This window comes from Alligator mississippiensis, chromosome 1 (genome assembly GCF_030867095.1).
Source record: "Alligator mississippiensis isolate rAllMis1 chromosome 1, rAllMis1, whole genome shotgun sequence".
In the NCBI taxonomy this organism is placed as follows: Eukaryota; Metazoa; Chordata; order Crocodylia; family Alligatoridae; genus Alligator; species Alligator mississippiensis.
The window spans coordinates 157,375,810-157,395,190 of NC_081824.1; the positions used below are offsets into that span (position 1 = coordinate 157,375,810).

Genomic DNA, 19,381 nt, shown 5'->3' on the forward strand with positions numbered 1-19,381 from the left:
AGTCCTGCAGAATGGAACATTTTATGATTGTGCTTCAAGATCAAAGCAAATTTTAAGATTGGCTTTCAGTTCTGAACTATAACATCGCGAGTTTGCAGCCAATACACATCAGTCTTCAGGGAATATTGCACCTTCTGCTTTTGGCAAAGCAAAATCTTCTCTCTCCATTGTTACAGCCTCTCTTATTCAACATTCCAAATGAATGCCATTTTAGCTCACTTCATATTTATGCTTTGTTTCTTGGAAGTGTCCCTTCAACAAATCTAAAGTAACCATCTAACTTAAATGATCTGGAGACAGCAATGTGTTCTTCCTAACAATAGATATAGGTTTATATACACAGATTAGTATTATGTAAAACGCATGCACACTTCCCTTTTTTTTTTTTATTAGGGATGAAATGCAGGCATTTTTGATACATTTTGCAAGATATTACTCTGAAATGCCATGGTAAAAAATTGTTGTGGATAGTATCAAATGCATAGCTGCTTTGAAGCAATATAGAATTACTTTTTGCACAGTTTGAGAGAAATATTTAAAACCTTCGGGGGCACAATTTTTGTGTAATGGGCTACTTTAAAAGAAAAGCAATTTTTATTTATTTTTAGAAATGCGTAATCCCTAAAGCAAGGCCCTGGTTGTTCCATGTGGTCAGACTTCTGGCCTGAGTAACAGTAGAGCAAATGTACTAGAGAGCTTGGAAGTGCTGTACCCTGCCTCTGAAGTTTATTACAATGCCACCTCTTTTTCCTTTCTGTAAAGTTGTTAGTAATATAAAACTTACAAATATCTGTTATTTACAATTTTAGGTGCAAAGAATTGAATTTGCTGTATGTTTAAGTAATCTGATAAGTTTTTCAACATTATAGCCACAATATTTTTGTAAAGTGCAATATACAATTAATATCTAAACCACTTAATCTGCTAAAGATTGACATCAACACATTGTTTTTAAGAATTATGTATTACTAAGCTTTTCAACAGAGAGTGTCTGTGTGTGTGTGTGTGTGTGTGTGTGTGTGTGTCCTATTTTACAGACGTTGAAAAATGGGTCAGGAGTTATGCAGGTTCTGGGTTTGGTTCTTGCCTTTGGAAACTACATGAATGGTGGAAACAGGACGCGAGGGCAAGCAGATGGGTTTGGACTGGACATTCTTCCAAAGCTGAAAGATGTCAAGAGCAGTGTGAGTTTATTTCAGATTTTTAGAATGATACAATTAGAATGTTGTGTTAAGTGCTGCTTTATCTCTCTTTTCTAAATAAATGGTTTGAGACTGAGTATGTAGTTAAATCTAGTATCCAATGGGAGTACAATCAACATGCTTGTGGAGGGAATTTATTTGTAGAAATGTTTGGAAGTCTATTAGTTTTCTCATTACTAAAACGATGAACTTAGAAATAAGTCAACTTCTGATTTTATTAATGTATGTCTGAATCTCTGCAGCAGTTATTCTCAATGTTTTTAGACTCGAGGCATCCCTGAACAGACTCAAGTTACCCTTAATTAGACTCAAGGTCCACTTCAGAAAATATCAGTTCTTAGTTTTTACTTGGTTTCTAACTACAGGATAATGGAGCAGTTTTTCTTTTGAAAAGAATTCAAAGACCACCACAGGTCGGAATGTTTTTAACACTTTGGATTCCTTGGCGTTTATCTGGTGAATCATGTTTGAGCGTGTAACAGTGCTAAGGTTGCCTGGCACCCTGTGGCATCTTTGAAAGAATGTCAAGGAACTCCAGGGTACCATGGCACCCTGGTTAAGAATCATTGCTCTACAGATTGCATATTTATTGTTTTTTGCTTTCACTGTTGAGTCTCTTCTTCAATACACCTATCTTTCACTCTTAATGGTAAGTATGAGAAGTGTGGCAGAAAGCAGGATAGAGATGCACCATCTAGACTGAATCAGAGATGCAAAAGTTTTCATGAGCAAGAGCTCACTTCATTCCATTGTTATCTGGTTAGAAAAAAGATATCTGAGCATACTTGATCAAGTTTCTTGTGTAGATTGGTTGCAGTTAGCCATGTTTCAGAAGTGGGAACCATTATAAATATGTAATAAAATTAGAGACACACGTGCTAGCAAATACTGATTTTTAGAATACTTGGAAAAATGGGAAATAAATGTAGAAAAATGCCTGAGCTGTGCAATAGACATACAGAACTATCTATCTATTAGACTTCTATTAGATCTAGAAAATGACTGGCTTGTGCTGAAAAATTTGATAAAACAGGGTTCATCATATGAATCTGCATTATATGAATGACATGGAAGACATTGGAGTAATTTTATGCAAGAAGGATAATGATGGAAAGTTTTCTATTAGTTAAAGTTGCTGAGCCTTTCTGTTTGAAGCTACACAGGAAGTTTGGGTGAAGGGGGTGACAGGTGAATTCCTGACTAAGCATAAATTAAGGTCACTGCTATTGTGATCAGGTGATTAGATAAGAATCTCTCAAAACATTTTTATTTAAGCAAAATAAAGAATGAGAAAAAACTAAGGGCTAGATCTAATAAAGGACTTAAGCTATACAGGTTCTGTATTGGAATACCCATTTCAGTGCTGTGCCACAACATGCTGTTTCTCAGATCCAAGGTAGTGGAGCTTTATTTGTTCAGCACTGTGGTCAAGTTAATTTACTCTGCATCACAACTGCACCTTAGCCCACATCCCTGTGTTTAGATGTCTATGATACTTTTACTTTTGAAAACAGTGTGCATGGAGAAGTGGATGGTTGTATGTTTCAGCATGCTCAACCTTCAGGATCAGATACTGCACTGGAGTCCCAAAAGCCAAAATGTGATATTTAGAGGTTTTTGCCATTTGGAGAGCATTAAGATATATGTAGATGGACCTAACTTGGGTTAGGTCAATCTAAATGCTGATTTCTGCAGAACTTGTGAGAAGTTTAAATTGGGCAAAAAATGGCAGTCCTGATATAAATCAGTTCACCTGGGGAGGTGAACTAACTTAAATCATGAATGGGTTAGCCCAGTCTAGTCAATGTCTGCACATGTTCAACTCAGTCAATTGCCCCAGCCCTGGTGATGCATTCTTCCTATGTTCCTCCGCACCCTGACCAGACGGATTATTTTTAGCCCCCCAACCCTCCCATCCACAAGCTGACAAGCTCCCAGAAGCCCATCAGCTCCCCCACTCCTGCTGCCCTGCCCCCTTTGGACTTGTTAGCACCCCCAGTGATCTTGTACACATGTCTTCTACCCTGTCCTTACACCAGTTTCCCAGCATGGCTCCCAGCATGAGTGGACATCTGTACATCCCACTCCAGAGCTATAGTCTCACAGTTTAAGGCAAGCTGTGTGATCATAGACTGGGTACAGTGAATGTCTACACATACCCTTAGATGCTCAGACAGCTGATTCAAAAAAATGAACACACTGAAAACGTGTTTTTAGGACTAGCCAGTAGAAAAGGCATACATCTGCACTCCTGTTTGCTCTTCAGATCCAGAGCCTAGAGTCCTCTCCTGATGAGTAGGTGCCTAAAACTTGAAAAAAAAAACTGAATAGGGCTTACTCTTATTAAAAAGAGGCCATATTGGAGCATTTGCAAGGGAAACAATATTTTATGCTGCACTGTATCAAAATGTTGCACTGTCTCAGTTCTGTTAAACCAGATTATTGATTTCTTATGCAATGGATAAAGTGGGAGTTCACTTCTTACCCTTAGATAATACTACCAAAGCTACTACGTGCAGTTTGTGTTTTGAAAAAGCATGAAGATGTTAAGCTTGCATAGCAGTAGTTATGATAAGAGAGCATTTACTGAGCAAAATTAGTATCTGGCAAGATGATGAATAAATATATGTATGTGTACTGTCTCACAAAATACCAAGGAGCAATTTTTGGCAGTGTGGTTGTCGAGTAAGATAGAATATATGTGGCTATATACTTGATAATACTTAAAATATCTAAATTAAGGGAAAAAACAGAAAAAGGTATGAATATAGTCTATCTGTTTTTCCTAATATGTTTAAAGATTTCACTTTTTATTTAAATTCAAGACCCCCAGTTGAACAAGGTATTTCAGTATTTGTTTAGCTTTTAGCTTCGTAAGTTGTTCTTTATTCATCAATAATTTAAAGGTATGTTTAATTTTAACAGCATAATTCATTATGGAATACTGGCATCCATTCTGGAATTCTTTTGTTCTTTTAAACTCAAAGAATTTTTCATAGTTTTTTGTAACATGAATACAATCTACCATAGAATTAATAAGATTTAGCAACACAAATATTGTTTTTTTTTTTCTATGCAGGATAACAGCAGAAGTCTTCTATCGTATATTGTCTCATATTACTTGCGGAATTTTGATGAGGTGAGCAATAATTATCTTAGCCAATTTAAATACTTCTTTCAACTGCTTTATTTAGTTTTATTTTTTAAATTAATTAAAGTGACTTAAATGTGTTGTGCATATGTAATTTTCTACTATCAACTATTTGTTCTAGTGTGTAAAATGTTAGGTGATAAGTTCTCTTCCTTTTAGCATGTTCAACTTTAAAAATGTTTAAGCATTCATTATGTTTTTGTCAGGACGCTGGAAAAGAGCAATGCATCTTTCCTCTTCCAGAGCCACAAGACCTCTTTCAAGCTTCACAAATGAAGTTTGAAGACTTTCAAAAGGATCTTCGAAAACTAAAAAAAGATCTGCGAGGTACTATAACTACACCAAATTATAAATATATAGGCAACCTATAGTTCAATCCTTTTTTTTTTTTTTTTTTTGGATCATCACTATGCAGTGGTACAAAAATATTATGTAGGTTTTAATTCCTAAAATTGTCTTGGACTCTTGACTTTATTCACTATATTGGTTGATGTTTTTAAGACTGATTGATGTATAGTGGAATGGTGAATTTTCTCTAACAACTGAAGAATAAATTTGACCAGTGTCTTCAATAATTTAATTTGCTCTTAGTAGTCTTTGATTCGTATACTTTGTGCTCAAACAATGTAGGCCTGAATATTGCTTACTAGGTGAGAAATAGTGATGAATTAAATATGTTTAATGCTGCCTTATGTAGCCCATGTTAAAAAATACATATGTTGCATTTTTTTCCTTTTAGTTAAGAATTATCAAGTTTTAGGGGGAAAAACTCACCTTTTTAAATTGTAAATTTTAAAAGCCTTTTGAGAATGGTATCCCTGCTTTACTATAAGGAAGCAATTTATATCATATAACATCATTTTTATTTATTTTTTAATATTGTGAACAATTGTAACGCTCATTAATTTAGCTAAGCTAAGTAGTGGCTTGATCTGTACCAATGTAATCAGGTCAGGACCAGTGTAATCAGGTCAGGAATGAGGAAACTAGCTCTGGGCTTGTCATTGGCAATGTTCTTTTCTTCCCTGTGGCATGCTGTAGGCCATGGGATGTGAACTGGGGATATGCATACCCCCAGGAGTACTTAGAAAGGGTGTAGGGTGTACACATGGATGAGCGGGGACAGAGTGCATGGTGGCAGTGTCTCCCCTGGCGTGTTTGCCTCTAACCTGGGGGAGGTGGAGGAGGAGGAGAAGGGACATGCTGGGTTCCACCAGCCCTATGCAGCACACTGCAGCACCTCCCCACCCCCTCTTACAGAAGAGCTGCCAGGGTCTGAATGGGAGGGGGGGAGGGGGAGTGTGTGTTGTGCCCACCTCTGGCTGCGTGCAATTGGCCAGTGCAGAGCCCATCAACAGCCGTAGAGTCATGACCAGGCATGGGAAAGTGGCATGACACATGGCCAAGCAAGACAGTGGTGACCACCACATATGAGCCCCCTTTCCCCCCCCCCACCCTGTTCAGCCTCCCTCCCAACACCACTGCTACATGCACCCCCTGGAGGGCATGCCCCCAGATCAGCACATGGGGCAGGGCAGTCTGTGGGCTGCTGCGGGCTGGGGCTGGGGCAGCACCAAGCTGTTCCTTGTGGGGGTGTAGGGCTGGGAGGGGGGTGGGGGAGGCTATGGTGAATTTTGGGGTGGTTGCAGACACCCTCCCACAGCCCCTCTCCCAGTGCCACTGCTGCCCACCCTGACTGCAGCCCAGCCAGCCCCCTGCCCAGATCTGGGGGGCCCATGCCCCCCCCATGCCCACCTGGTGGGGGTGTAGCTGGGGCAGCCACTGCCTCCCTGTGCAACTCAGTCCCACACCCTACTCTGGCTGTGCAGTGCCTGCCCCAGCCCCACTCCCTCCCTCACTTTCTTTGTGACTGAGCTGCGGGGTGCAGATCAAGACCCCCACAGTGCAGGAGGAGTGGGGCAGGGGCAAATCATTCACTCATGCCTCTGCCCCACTCTCTTCTGCATGGTGGGAATTATCCCAGCCCCACTCCCTCCCTCATTGCCATATGGGGGGGGCAAATTGAGGCCCCCATGATAAGGGAGGAAGAAGGGCAGGAGCAGGGGCTGGGGTGAGTGAGGCCATGGCTGGGCCAGGTAATTGGACAAGCAGAGGTCCCCAGGCCTGCACTTGTCCCACCACCCGGCCCAGCCAGGGCCCCACTCACCCCAGCCCCTGCTCCTGCCTGTGCCCCCCACTCCCTCCCTTACAGTGGGGCCTCGGGACCTCGATCTGCCCTGCCCCCCCCCCACAGCCCTTTCCCCTCCCAGACTTACCTGCTGTGGGGGGTGAGGATGGTTGTGCATGCATGCATACGCCTCCCAGATAATTTTTCATCTCTCTGTTTATGTAGTGCCTGCCCCAGCCCACTTCCACTCCCTCCGCCCCTCACCATGGGGCCCTTGATCTGCCCCCTCCCTCCTTGAAAACAAGAAAATATATAAAGTGATATATGAGCAGAAACATTGAGACTGAAGGGGTACACTTGTTAAAAAAAAAAAGGTTGAAAACCCCTGCTGTAGGATGTTCTCAGTTTTATGCTTCCTTGTCTGTGAGGCTTCCATGGCTCAGGCCCATTCTAGTCTTACATTTATAATGAAAAAGATGCCAGAAAGATTCCCTTGGCAACTTGTTCCATTGCCCAATTGTTTTTACAATTAAAAAGTGTCCCCAGAGATGTAATTTAAATCAGTTTTGCTAGAATTTTAAACTCATTGGCTCATGACCCGCCCCTTGTGTGAAAGGAATCTATTTTTTCTCCCTCTTGATAGCAGCCTTTTGAATATTGGAAAACTGCTATCATATGCCATCTTTATCCCCCTACTAGGTAAAGCCAGATTCCTTCATTCTATGGCTTACATTCCAACTCCTTTATCATCTTCATTTACTGTCTCTGTATTCTCAAGTTTTTCGACTACCTACTTAAAATGCTGTGCAACCAATCTAGACAGAGTACTCCAGCTGACAACAGCAAAATGAGTGATGCCTGACTAGGCACTAGACCCAGGTGCCTGCTTAGAGGAGGTGCATTAATGATAGCTACTGCTTCTGCCACAGCTGGATTGGCCCCTGTTGCCACCACTGCTCCCCAGGGTGCAGATCCTGACTCTTCCTCCTCTGCCAGCTGAGGTGAAACCAGTATTGAATAGACTGGTCCTCACTCCCCATGCCTTGCACACAGCACTTCTGTAAAATGAATAGAAAGGGGTCATGGTTTCATGGCCTAATAAACCTTTCTATCAGATCCATGAATTCAGGGTTTGAGCATGCAGTACAGCTATTGGTATTCCAGGCCCAGATGTCTAAGTAGCACTCCTGTTCCCCTTAGAAGAGCATTCCCAACCATCAACATCCTCCTCTTCCTGTTGTTTGGTGTAGTGCTCATGAACTCTGCTTTCCTGAAACTATTCCTGATTTCTGGTCAATGGGGTTTGTTCCTTCCATCAGTTAAGTCATCTGAGGTACGTCAGTAGTAATAATAGTACCCGTATAGAGAGCCTGAAAACAATTATTTATATTTTTCTGCATCAAGTTCAGGCTGTGGCTTTCTCATTTAAGGGACTTACTCTTACCTTTATGAGCATGAATGTTTATAGGCCCTGGTTCAGGAAGATGCTTTATATTTAGGCTTGTTTAAATATTTCCATAAATCCTGAATCAAATTTTCTATATATTCGTATAGACATTTCATGCCCTTTCTCTGAGAAATTTCGCAGGAAGATAGCTTTGCATTGAAAAGAGCTGAAATACTCACCACCCTTATGGAATTATTGGGTTCTATGAATAAAGGACCTAAGCAACAGTATATTATTTCTCTCTTTATACCCTGACCCATCACCAGGATGCAACCTAATCTCTTTGTGGCTGCTACTCCAGCCCAGAGGTTGGAAGAATGCCTATTTTGACACTGTGCCCCTTTTTTAATTTGCCGTGCCACTTGAAAGGTAGCTGCAGTTGCCAGGACACCACCTCCAGATTTCCCATAGCACAAACCAATTTAGTGCCACTTTAGGATGTCTTTTAAATGTTCTTTATGGAGTGTGAAGAAACCTTCCTAAAGCCAGTCCACACCCTTCCCAGCTTTTAATATAGTTCTTCTTTGGTGCTGAATGTAATGTTTGTTATTCAGTTCACTTGAGAGAGAAAAAGTAAGGGTTTATTATAATGTCCTGTCCACACAAGAGGCCCTGACTACATACTGTTTCCTAACTGGTCATACATTGTCTTTCTCTTGGACAGGGTTCACAAAATTTATGGGAGATGCAAGTTGTTTTTTTCCTGGTTTCAAGAAAAGAGGGATTCTGACCCTATATGCCTTAGCACAATACTGCAGTGTCATCAGTAAATTTCATGATGACACATCTCATTTTATAGTTTGCAGTAAAAGAGACTGCTGTGTCAGAGAGATTGCATCTTTGCCCTGATCTGATGCTTGAGAAAGCTGTTGTTGAAGCTAGATTAGCTGAAAGTGTCAAGAAGTAATAACACGTGCCTGCTAAGCTTATAATCAATAATAACTGTCACTGTTTGATGACAGCTGTTAAAGAAGCGGTAACCATTGCCTGAACACATGACAGACCCTCTAAATGGCCTGATAGGGACCACCTCACTAAAGGTGTACCTATAGCAGCAGCCAGGATCTCTGCATTATCTGGAAGACATGCCTCTGCACCACAGTAAATGTCCTGTTAAAAATGCCAACTGTCCTAAAAAGTGCCAATATCCATGTACGTGCACCAGCTGCTAAGAACAAGAAAACCTTTCTGGTGAATGTTCTGGTGTCTGAAAGTTGAGCCAAATCATTGGACTCTAGACATATTGCACCCCAAACTGGTACAATATGTACCAAGATGAGGACAGTAGTTGACATTAGTCATCCCTGAAAAGTTGCACATATGCACTGTGGCTCATCTCAACTTCTCCTTTCCTGACAACCCCCCCCCCCCCCCCCCACACTTGTACTTGAGAAGATGTCAGACCAACCTGGTGGCCTTCTACGACCAGGTCACAAAATCCTTGGATGCAGGTGTCATGGTGAACGTAGTTCTTTCTGGACTTCAGGAAGGCCTTCAACACGGTCTCTCACCCCATTCTCAATAAGAAATTAGGTGGCTGTGGTGTTGATGCCTACACAGTCAGATGGGTTGCAAATTGGCTGGAGGGTCACCAGAGAGTACTAATGGACAGGTCATTTTTGACCTGGAGGGATGCGGGCAGTGGGGGGTCCCCCAGGGCTTGGTCCTTGGGCCCGCACTGCTCAACATCTTCATCAGTGATTTGGGCGAGGGATTGAAAAGCACCCTGTTCAAATTCATGGATGACACTAAGATGTGGGGAGAAGTGGGCACATTGGAGGAGAGGGACAGGCTGCAACTAGATCTAGACAGGTTACAGGGGTGGGCAGATGAGAACAGGATGGGATTCAGTACTGACAAGTGCAAGGTACTGCACCTAGGGAGAAAGAACCAGCAGCATACCTAGAGGCTGGGGAACTCCTTTCTAGTCAGCACAGAGGCAGAAAAGGATCTTGGAGTCATTATTGATTCCAAAATGAAGATGGGCTACCAATGTGTGGACGCCATCAGGAAGGCTAACTGCACCTTGTCATGCATCCACATATGCATCATGAGCAGGTCCAAGGAGGTGATCCTCCCCCTCTATGCGACACTGGTCAGGCCGCAGTTGGAGTACTGCATCCAGTTCTGGGCACCGCACTTCAGAAGGGATGTGGATAGCATTGAGAAGGTCCAGAGGAGGGCCACTCACATGAACAGGGGGCAGCAGGGCAGGCCCTACAAGTGGAGGCTATGGGACCTGAACCTGTTCAGCCTCCACAAGAGAAGGCTGGGGGGGGATCTGGTGGCCGTCTACAAACTGGCCAAGGGAGACCAGCAGGCAATGGGAGAGTCCATGTCCCTCTGAGCACTACCAGGAGTAACAAGGAACAACAGCCATCAGTTGACTGAGAGTAGATTCAGGCTTGACATCAGGAAGCACTACTTCATAGTAAGGACGGCTAGGATCTGGAACCAACTTCCAAGGGAAAGTGGTGCTCATTCCTACTCTGGGGGTCTTCAAAAGGAGGCTAGATAATCACCTAGCTGAGATTGTTTGCCCCAGCATCCTTTTCTGCCCGTGGCAGGGGGTCGGACTCAATGATCTGCTCAGGTCCCTTCCGACCCTACCTACTATGAAACTATGTCCTTACAGTCTCAGAATTCTGAGCAAGCCTATATAGGAAGACATCTATTTAATTAGAGATCTCAAAATGGATGCTACTGAACTGTAAGGCAAGTAAAGAACAGGGCTTAATATGGAGGCTAAATAAGGTCAGATCTTAATCTGTGAAAATGATCAACTCGGTCCAAAAATTCCCAAGGCTATTTAATGGAGTAAAAATCTGAAACAAGCCTACCCAGTTATGCTCAAGAAGGGATGCTTAACCTTTCTTGCTCGCAGCGCATTCCACTGCCCCGATGAAATCTGTTAAGAAACAATACCAAGACATCATCCATCAGGGAGTTGTTGAGATGGTTCACTGGCTTTTCTGTGTATGTACCCACTGCCATCTTGACAGAGCCTTTTAGTGATTCACACATCTTGATTGCAGTCTCACCAGGAGTCTGGAATGTAAATGCTAATTTATGCCAGCAATCAAGCACCCATTTAGCCAAATGCAAGATGCTAAGACTTCAGCATGCTCAATGCCAACTTGGAATTTTGGCAGAGAGCAAACAATTCATTACTCTGTTCAGGAGATATAGATTCAAATGCCTACCATTTGGAATATCCTCTGCACACAAAATCTTTCATGTCAGAATCATAGACTCATAGAAAATTAGGGTTGAAAGGGACTTCAGGAGGTCATGTAGTCCAACCCCAGCTCAAAATAGGACCATCCCCAACTAGATAACCCCAGCCAAGGCTTTGTCTAGCCGTGTCTTAAAACTTCCAAGGATGGAGATTCCACAACCTCTCTGGGTAATGTATTCCAGTGTTTTACTACCCTCCTAGTGAGAAAAATGTTCCTACTATCTAACCTAAACTTCCCATGCTGCAACTTGAGACTGTTGTTCCTTGTTCTGTCACTACTGAGAACAGTCTAGCTCCATCCTCTTTCAAACCCCACTTCAGGTACTTGAAGGTTGCTATTAAATCCCCCCTCAGTCTTCTCTTCTCTGGACTAAATACACCCAGTTCCATCGGTCTCTTCTCAGAAGTCATGTGCCTTAGCCCCCGAACCATTTCCGTTGCCCTCCACTGGACTCTTTCCAATTTCTCTGCATCCTTTCTGTAGTGGGAGGCCAAAAACTCCACTCCATATGTGGCCTTACCAGTGCTGAAGAGAGAGGAATAATCACTTCCCTTGCCCAGCTGGAAACACCCCTACCAAGGCATGGACTACTTCAGCCTTTTCTGCATCCTCTGTCACAAGGTTGCCTCCCCCATTCAGTAAGGGACCCACACTTTCCCTTATCTTCCTCTTGTTACTGGCATACTTGTAGAAACTCTTCTTGTTGCCATTCACATCCCTTGCTAGCTAAAACTTCAATTGTGCTTTGACTTTCCTGACTTCATCCCTGCATGCCCGAGCAATACTCTTATACTCCTCCCTAGTTGTTTGTTCAAGTTTCCACTTCTTATAAGCTTCTTTTTTGTGTTTTTGTTTACTGAAGAGTTCCCTACTAAGCGATGCTGGTCCTCTGCCATACTTGCTCTTGATGATCTCCTGTTCCATGGCTCTCCCCACAAGATACACAAAGATAGCTTTTGCAAAATAGGGAATACTTTAAGAAGTGAACTTTCCCTGAACCTGAGCAAAAGTGTCTTTGGAAGAGACGGTGCCTATTTTCTGGGCTCTGTAATTACCAGTGCCTGAGTACACCCAATAAGATCAAGATGGAGACCATCTCCCAATTTAACTTAACTGAAACATTGTATAGGTATGGTCAGTTTAACCCAATTTGTATCCAGGATTATACACTTTTTGTGACTAGGTTTCATCAGAGTGTGGGTATGATGACCAGGGGTGATGTGTAGTGGGTGCATGTGGGTGCATGTGCACCCCCTGAGCATGGCAGTACACCCCCTACAAAAACTCGCCACCCCACCACTGACACCACTGGTGGCATCTGTGGGTGATCTGCAATTGCCGCTGGCCACCGCCATCACTGCTGGCAGCATCTGCAGGTGGTCACTGACCCCTGGTTGGCACTTGCCACCCCCCACCCCATCAACAGCACTGGCGGCATCTATGGGAGTTCCCACTTACTGCCACCATGGTCCTGCTGCCGCCATGCCCCCTTCCCCCCAGCTGCTGGGGAAACACATTATTCATTATGATGACCTATGCAAAAAGTGGTATTGAATAGGATAAAGATAATAATTTTCCATGCTCTCCTTGGCCATTTTTGACCCAAGCAAACTAATCATCACCTCAGCTGATTCATTATTTTGTGCACTGGGAACTTTCTTTGCAAGAAAGCTAACAATGATGAAGTGAAACCTAGGGTATGCACTGAGTGCCATCTCACACAGAGAAACTTTGCACAGATAGAAAAAATGGTTTCTGGGGGGTTTCCTGTGTGCTGAACTGAAGATTAAAATAAAACATTACCCTTTTTCCTCGTATATGGATGCTGATTTACAATGTCTTGAGTTTTGCTATCCATGCTATGGGAGAATATCACCCAAAATACAAAAAACTTGTGTTAAACATACAGGTTGCAAGATAAAGCAAAGGGAAGTCAGGATATTCCAAAAGTTAAATTGCTCCAGCAACATTAAGTTGCCCACTCAGAACCTTTTTACATGTTTTGTAGACTAAAGTAATGCAATTAAAGTTTACAGTGGAATCAAGTCAAATGTGCATTAATGTTATTTTTAACATTTAATATAGTTTTTAATTGGAAAAAAAGGTTGAATGTGGAGGTAATTGGCTTTCAAGTGCCTTTTTCTAATTATTTATTCAGTATGTGCACTCTACAACTTTATTTGTTGGCTAATGCAGCATATAAATTCCAAGAACCAGCAAGAGCTAAACCATAAGACCGGATACTGAAATGTATATTAAGCACTCCTAACAAAAGATACACATTCTATTTTGTATTTGAAGTCTATGGGAATTGATAACACTCAGCATTGTCCAGGACATGTTCCTCTCCTAGAAGTATCAGTCTTGACCAGAAGTGTGCACACATATATGTGCACACACCCTTTTTTCATTATGACTTACTGCTAATACATTTAATCCCTATTTGGTTAGTAGGCTAATATTTGATTACAATGAGTTGTTTGAGATGTTCTGTCCACCCACATTTAAAAAAAAAAAAAAAGTGGAGGTATTTTTCTTCAGCCTTCAAACACCTTATCTTGAAACAGAGACTGATTTTTAAAAGAGGTAATACCTGAAACTGTTTTGTAACCATAACAATAGCATCTGATTCCAGCCATATTTTTACATCTGCATATGTTGGTAACATATATAAGCACATGCAGACTCAAATCTTTGATTCTTCAAAATGATTTCTTTGTGGTGCTAACTCAGCCATAAGTTTGGATGCATGTTTGCATAGAAAGGGTAGTTTTGTTGATTTCCATTCTTTTATGCTTTTTCCATTATGACTGCTGAGGCCTTTTCCCATTTTTAGATTTTATGAACTGTATGCCTTGCAGTTTGTAAATCTTAGAGGAGAAAGCCTCTTCCAAGACTTCACATTAAAAACTTAAGTGTAAAGGGCTTGCAGAAAACATGTTGAAGGTGTTGTTGTTTTTTGTTTTTTTTAACAGAGACTTTTATTTACAATTAAAAAAAAAAAAACTAATGAAATACAAGAAACAGTAGGAATAATCCACTATTAAACTCGTACTTCGTATACTTCTGCTATGCTTATTTAAAATAAATATATGGTGAAGAATTAATGTTATGTAGTAGAAATAAATAAGGCAAAATGAACAGATAGGGGTTTTATTAATGTACCTACTGAGTTTGGCTCCATAAGTTGCCCCCAAATTTCACAGCTCAACAGTATTCTCAGTTCAGCCTTTCTGAGTTCAGTGACATAGTTTGTTAAGCAATTTGATCTACTTTTGATCTCCCATGGCTGTCAGCAGCCCTCCTTGATGCATTTATACCAAGTGTTGGTTTCTGTTTCTGTGTCATTCCACAGCAGATAGATATCTTAGCATTTGCCACATGACTTAAATCAACTCACCATGCAAAGAGAATCAGACAGCCTGGGTAATGAGAATGATGCAAGATTTTTAATTCAGAGGTTCTGGATCATATATTATTTTAGATTATCAAAATATCTTTCTAGACTCTTAAAAAAGCTAGTGTTTTTTTTTGTAATTCTATACCATATAGGTTTAAGCATCCTATGTATCCATATAGCACATGGGCATATCCCTGGTTTATGAGGAATTTTGGTAAGGCTTTTCACTTGAAGGAGGAAATGGGCAGCTATCACTGATGCCAAGGTGTAGTACTCATTAGAAACTATACAAAACTGTAGGCATCCATGTCAGAAGTAAGGTAAGGGTGAGCAAATCATTTTTATTTCTCAGTGTATTGTCACATGCCACATCAGTACATTTGTGGCTTAGGGAAAAATTAGATTTGTGATCCATGAAATTTAGCAGGCCCTGGATTTAATTTGGGAAGAGATAGTACTCTGCTTTATTTATAAACACTTTTTATTGCAAATTTTAGCCATCAAGAAGTTTGTCTTTAAATTTATGTCATTATAATAGTTTCCAAGAGTAAGTCTTATCCTTGCAAATTAAATTCTGATTTATCAGTGGTCATTTATTGCACAATTTCCACTAAAGTTCCAGTGAAATGTAATAAACAACTCAATGTTAGGCAGAACATTTAAAGGGTAACATTTAAAAAATATTCATATTAAACCATAAGCAAGGATCTAAAAGCCTGGATCACACAGTGTATGTTGGCATGCCATGATATAGTAAATTACTAGTATCTTTGTTTGATAACCTTCAGTGTTACAAATAATGATGTCATTGCAGTACTGGTAATTTTAATAAAGTTTATGGTCCTGTTTTGTTGCTATCATGAGTCCATCTGATTCACTGAATCAACATCAATTAATAATAGACTAGGTGACCCAATAGGTCTGCAGTTTCTCATTTATGTGACTGAAAAAATGTTTATAAGAATATCTAGTTTTTACATCACACTTTGAAAGTACCCCGCAAACAACTCTCACTACAAACCTGAAAAGTTTACAAGGATTTGCCATGTCTACCATTTCCTCTTTTTACTTAGAAACATGCTGTTGGAATGAAAGTCACATGGCTGATGTTTAGCTATCAGGCTAGCTATGTGTTGTACAAGGTGCTATATTGGAAATATTAGATTTTTCTACAGAAAGGTTACTTAAATTTTGACTTTTAGGTAAGTGTGCATTTATATTTGTACTACTGGCAAATTCCAGCAGATCTTCTAACCTAAACTGTAATTGAATTCAGGGTGGTGGGGAGGAGAAAGAGGGAGACAGTTGTTTGTTTATTTGGGTTTGAATTTGGTTTTGTCATCTTTCTTTTGTGTTTCAGAAACATGACCTATTTGCAAAACAAGGCTCATTCACTATTGGTGGTGAATTAGTCTCTTGGGGGTGGAGGGTAACATCGTGTACTCGCAGCTTAATGTCAAAGAATATATCAGTTTTATTGCTCTCTTGGATGTGATCCTTTTGCCTGCAGTTCCCAGTTTTTCCTCATTTTCATCAAATAGTCACCATCAAATACCATCCCTCTGATCATGTGGATGAGGCTCTTGGCAGCATTTTCCTGCCACTCCTTGATCAGCATAAGTAGTTTGCCACACACTTCACAGGCTTGAATGTGCTTCTTAGCTTTTATTCCAAATCCTTGGAAAGGCAAATGGAAAGAATAAGTTAAATTCCCTATACCTAAAAAGACCAAATTAATTGGCTCTGCAGAAACTATTTCTATTATGGTACACTGTAGCACCTGCCAGTTCCTCTCTTTAAAGTATTTTGTCAATGTTTAGCAGTTTTTATTCTCTCTGTATATTTTTACATACATGCAAATTAAACTTTTTACAACCATTAAGACTTTAAAGAATCATTAAATAAATTACAACATTCCAGGAGAGGCAATGAATTGCAGATCCATAGGTGAAATATAAACAGAAACATGCTTGTTTGTGATAACAATGCTTTCAGTTTATGGCCGAGTTGACGAGGGAAATGTTAGGCCAACTGATACAGAAGTGCATCTGGCCTTTGGCCAGCCAAGTTATTATTCAGAAGCACAGAGTATGTTCACAGAATTAAAACGTTGCTTTTGTTCCCTTATCAGCTTTACATTTACACACTCTAGTCTAGAAGTTCATGCAGCCATCCTGGAAAGGGTTAATTACTGGAACTGTGCAGCATGCAGACTCCTAAACCTAAACCAGATGTAAATCCAAGGCAGGCTTTCAGTCAATCTGTGAGTCATGTTTTACTGTCCTTAAAACTCCAAACAAGGAGCTGTCTATGGAAGCCCTTGAAGCCTCAGCAGTTCTTAGTGTAAGTCTTAACAATACCAACAAAATAAATAAAAGAAAATTGAGAGCTCTTTCTCAACTTGTGGTAAAGTTTGTGTTTCTGATGAGGCCAGTTTCATTCCCCTTCATTAAATTCTGCATGTTCTTTAAAGGTGCAGGTTGTATTTGCAAACATGACATACAAACATTGGGGGTGCTGTTAAAACAATGGTTGTAACTTACAGTGCAAATCTGATTTTTCGGAAAAACTGAGTGTACGCATCTTTTGTTGACTTCCATATAAGTTCTGGGTGTTGTATAGAACTGCTGAAAATTAGAGGCATAAATCACTCCAGTTGATACTTTAAAAAAATCTCCTCTAACTACTTTAGCACTTTTATAAATGTGTGGTTTTATATGTGGTTAACCAAATGTAGAAGTGGTGGCCTGAAGGTTAATTGTCCATCAGTATAATTCACAGTTCTCATTGTTCTTTTATTTTTCTTGGATGTGGCATAAAGACCCTTATTTGCTTTCTTTGAAAAGGTGAAGGGAAAGAGTTTTTCAGTGAACATGCTGTTGAATATTATAATTACCAAAATACTAAGTGATTTGAATACATTGAATCCAAGAAACAGCTGGTCATCTCTTTATGTCATTTTCTTAAAAAAAGATATATGAAGAGATTAGTAGAGATTCACTTTATATTTCCGAGAGATATGAGTTGTGTCTAGTAAATCTGGAAAATTGCTATTCTAAATGGTGTTTGGGTTTTTAAAGGCGGGGGTGGGGAGTGGAGCATTCCTCATGCTTTAAATAACTTTGGTGTTTAATATTAAAAGCCCAGTAAAGTTCTGGGCTACTTATATTGCTACAAAATGTCACTAAAAGAGTGAACACTTACAACATTCTTATTTGGTGAATCATATTTTCTATTTTTTCCCTTTTTATTAAACAGTCCTTATCAATTTTATTGTTCAACCTCTTAATAAATAAACAATTGCTACATTAAACTAGGGACAAGACAAAACTTGAGCCAAAGTTATGTAAAGGTTTGAAATACGTCAATTAACTATTTTATATAAAAAGTTTTACTTATGGAAGTACCAGATGAGGAAAAGCAAGGTCATGGAAATAAACACAGTTGGAATTGGAAAATTCTATAAATCTTAACAGCTTGATTTCAGGCTATTTCTGTAGTTTCCAGACCAACAAGATTTTAATGATGCACTAAAATAGGGTCAGCCTACATCATACATGCCACAAGTGGCAGGGGCAGCCTCTGTGCAGCGCACAGCAGACTGAGGAGGGAACAGGCAGTGCAGTGACAAAGTGCAGAGAGCAGGAAAAAGAGCAGCAGATTAGACAAGGAGTGTAGACCAGGGAACAGAAAGCAGAGCAGCCAGTCAGGCAGGAGAATGGAGCAGAGCAGTAGTCAAAGGATGCATCTCATGAGCAGTTCATGCAATGATATAAACTCCAGCACAGTTCATGACAGTCAGCTGCTTCCAGGTGCAGCAATTAAATGTGCAGCCAAGACCATAGCAGTTAGAGCTGGGGCTCTGGGTGGTGGCATCAGGGGCATAGGGGCCTGCTGTGGCACGAGGGAGCTCCAGTGTGGGGCTAGCCAGCAAGCAGTCCCCACACTTTAGCACCCTCATGCCCCAGCCAGCCCTTGTCACAGTCTGCATGTGCATTTGATTACACATAAATATTCTGCCATAAAATAGTAATGTTGCTGGCAGTACTATTTTATGGTGGAGTTAATTAATCTACTGTACCTTAATACCAGCACACATGGACTGTGACGCTTTAGTGCAGAGCTAATTAGTCTACTCCACAGTAAAGCACACATGTAGGTGCACCCAGAGGCTAAGTACAGACAGTCAAAAAGCCCATGGCTGAATCGATTCAGTCTTCAAGGGTTAGTCTAAGCTGTGTAAATTGAACTGATAAGCAAGTGGACAGACATTCTGTTTAGATTTCGGAAATACAGTCAAGTGCCTGTAGTGGCCCAGGCCAGAAGCCAGGGTGGGTGCTAGAGCATATCTCCCTGCCTGGCTGGAGCAGATAGCTTGGGTCAAGGCTAGCCTACTCATCCTGTGAGGGAGGTTTCCAGGGGAGGTGCAAAGCATCCTAGGATGGGGGACTGTGAGTTAACTTAAATCTGGAGGGGATCTGGGAAAGAAGTTCAATAAACCTATTTAACCTAAATTAGTTCAATCTGATACCACATCCATAAGAGGTTTATCTTAAACCAGTTTCAGCCATTTTGAAAGTGGATTGTGCGCACTGAACTTCTGTTGCGTTAGAGATTTGAACTGGTTTCCACTCACTTATACTGGTTTATGTATAATTTCTGTCCCTAAACAGAGAGGGTGAGGATCTGGTCTAAAATATGGATACTTTTCATGTTCTTTGCTAAGTAACTTACTAATATATGGGTTTTTTAATTATTATTACATACTCAAATCCCATCATATACAATCATAATAGTACTTGCAATATACAGGT

At 40.8% G+C, this 19,381-nt stretch overlaps 1 protein-coding gene across 1 annotated transcript in view; it reads left to right on the forward strand.

Annotated features, from left to right (window-relative positions):
* FMN2 (formin 2) overlaps positions 1 to 19,381 on the forward strand; it is a 271,921-nt gene that overhangs the window by 174,312 nt on the left and 78,228 nt on the right. Inside the window, exons 13-15 of the mRNA XM_019500542.2 lie at positions 1,038 to 1,184; positions 4,282 to 4,341; positions 4,560 to 4,680. Of these exons, the coding sequence (XP_019356087.2) occupies positions 1,038 to 1,184; positions 4,282 to 4,341; positions 4,560 to 4,680 (328 nt within the window). The remainder of the gene's footprint in view (positions 1 to 1,037; positions 1,185 to 4,281; positions 4,342 to 4,559; positions 4,681 to 19,381) is intronic.